Here is a 2,500-nt window from a genome sequence, read left to right as displayed (position 1 = left end):
GGTGTATGAGTACTTTTGACATTTAAGGCAATTGTGCTCTACGAGATTGTTTTATGCCTTGTTATAAGCTCATTCGGATAAAATGAGGAAAATAAAGGAAGCAAGCATTCTTTCAAAAGTGTTTTTTTCCCAACTGCTGAGAATGATGGGACCGCTTGAAGGGCGACCCGCAACATCTCACATTTTGTTGGAAGCCATCAGTTAAATAATAATGATACTGTACCTTTACAAGTCCTTCTGTTTCCGACTCCCACAATCTTAAAACCAGGATTGCACCCACATTCATAACCTCGTTTCTGTTTCACGCACTTCAGAGCAGGTGGGCAAATAAGTCCTTTCTTTTCACACCCGTTCATTGCTATAAAAACGTCATCAATTAATAAATGCACCAGATGTCAAGGGTTTTCTGAACATCCCAGAAAATGTCAGAGAATTCGCGTTAAAATTGTTTATTATTCATTCAAAATATTTCCTCGATTCTGATTGGCTAAAAGCACAAGCTTAATTTACCATAACCAGTTACTGATGACCAAATTTGGAAGAATTTTGTGTTTAACGAGGAAATGACGTCAAAAATGCAGCGTTCTTGCAGGTTAATGCACCGTTAACCGAGAGGACCTGAGGACGAGGTTGAGTTGTGAAAACAAAAAATGGCGGACATTTCACTCGTTTCAAGAGAAAGAACTAGGCGAAATTATAGCTAAAAACATGGCAAGAACAGCAAGAACACAACTCAAAGGGCGACATCTGCTATTTTGAGAATATTTGCGGAGCTGAACAACCCTAAACGTGCACTATCGAAGGTGAACTTAACATCGATGGAGGTAAGCATGTTTTAGATTCGTTTTTAAACTAGGAATTATTTTGAATGAATAATAAAACAATTATTGAATTCGGCTTTCGTATCATATGAAAAATTATGGAGATCTCGGAGGGTGTTATCCGCATCGACCTACGGCCTCGACGGATAACACCCTCCTCGATCTCCATAATTCTTAATAGGATACTCAGCCTCATTCATTAATTATAAATTAAATAGTACTCGTACCTTTACAAGTCCTGGCGTTTCCGCCTCCCACAACCTTAAAACCAGGATCGCACCCACATTCATAGTTATGATGCTGCTTCACGCACTTCAGAGCAGGGGGACAATTTTTTCCTCTCTTTTCACACTCGTTCATTGCTAAAAAATGTCAAGTTAATCGTTATCTTTCATTACATTCACGAGTAAACCAGGGAGTGCAAAAAGGCCATTTCAGAAGCAAGAAAAAAAGTCTCTTTTACGGTGAAAGTGGATGCCAAGACATCGGCACAAGATCAGTTCACCAAAGTTTTTACGTAGTACTTATAAATACCTTCACACTTCCTCGCGTTTCCTCCTCCAACAACCTTGAAACCAGGATCGCACCCGCATAGATAGCTATGTCCCCTTCTGATGCACTTTAGAGCAGGGGGACAGTATAGTCCTCTCTTTAAACACTCATTTGTTGCTTTAAAGAAACAGTCATCAATTAAATGCATAGTCATAAGTTTTCTAGTGAACTGGAGAATGTGTGAGTGAGAAATGACAAAAAACTTCAGTCTGAGTGAATACCACGAGTGTTTTGTATTTTTTAAGGTCGATAAACAAGGTAACGGGAATGGTAGACTTGAGCGAGGGTCTTCGAAATATGGAGTTTGGTGAGACAGTATGTTTTAGGAATGGCTATGTAATGTGGCATTTCGTTGAATTCTAATAAATACCTGCACTGAGCAAGTGCACGGGGGAAGTTCGGACAGAATATTGCATTTTTTGAGACAATTCTCCTTGATAATTGGAGTTAATTGCAATGACCGGACAAAACGCTCTATTCATGTCCAGTCTTCATGAATTGACAGTAAAACTTTTCTTCTAGATCCTTAATTTTTGACATAGATGCTCTAAGAATTCTTTGATCAATGAACATCTCAAGATCAAGAGAGTCTCCCCGTACCCTCTTTCTGAATTTTGTGACAAGTCTGCCCTATTTAGGTCACAAATGTGACTCTATAACATTTAGCACCAACACCGTATTACATTTGGCACACCCTTATAACATTAAGCACATCAACATGTCCCCCTGGTTACCTGTGCATTTCTTCGCGGGATCCCCAATAAAACCGTCTCTGCATTTGCAAACGACCGTAGTGTCGTGAAAATAGCCTGTCATCATGCACATAGAGTGCGGTGACAAGCATTTAAATTTCCTTCTGTTGACGGATGGGTCGCATGCCCTAAATCCGCCTAAAATTATGAGCATAAAAAGAAAAAAATAGTAAATAATATTATACTTGGTAAGAAAGAAAGAATTAAAGTCCGCATAGTTGAAAACTTTTTGAGTGATTTGTTGAAAACTAAAGCAATTATATCACCGCAAGTTCCCTGATACAACGAACTTTCGTGGGCTCCGGCTAACCCCAGAGCTGTTTGTGTTTAAAAATTACGCGCCTTTGGGGAACTATATCTGCGCTAATTCTAAGG

At 39.2% G+C, this 2,500-nt stretch overlaps 1 protein-coding gene across 1 annotated transcript in view; it reads right to left on the bottom strand.

The window, feature by feature from the left end:
• The window catches only part of LOC140941970 (uncharacterized), a 13,499-nt gene that overhangs the window by 9,426 nt on the left and 1,573 nt on the right, over positions 1-2,500 (bottom strand). The window contains exons 3-6 of the mRNA XM_073390999.1: positions 2,108-2,263; positions 1,356-1,490; positions 1,049-1,183; positions 224-358 (exon numbers count right to left, since the gene is read on the bottom strand). Coding sequence (XP_073247100.1) covers positions 224-358; positions 1,049-1,183; positions 1,356-1,490; positions 2,108-2,263 — 561 coding nt within the window. The remainder of the gene's footprint in view (positions 1-223; positions 359-1,048; positions 1,184-1,355; positions 1,491-2,107; positions 2,264-2,500) is intronic.

This window comes from Porites lutea, chromosome 1 (genome assembly GCF_958299795.1).
Source record: "Porites lutea chromosome 1, jaPorLute2.1, whole genome shotgun sequence".
Classification (NCBI taxonomy): Eukaryota; Metazoa; Cnidaria; class Anthozoa; order Scleractinia; family Poritidae; genus Porites; species Porites lutea.
The sequence above is the reverse complement of the archived record's forward strand: the minus strand, read 5'-3'. Positions and strand labels throughout refer to the sequence as shown.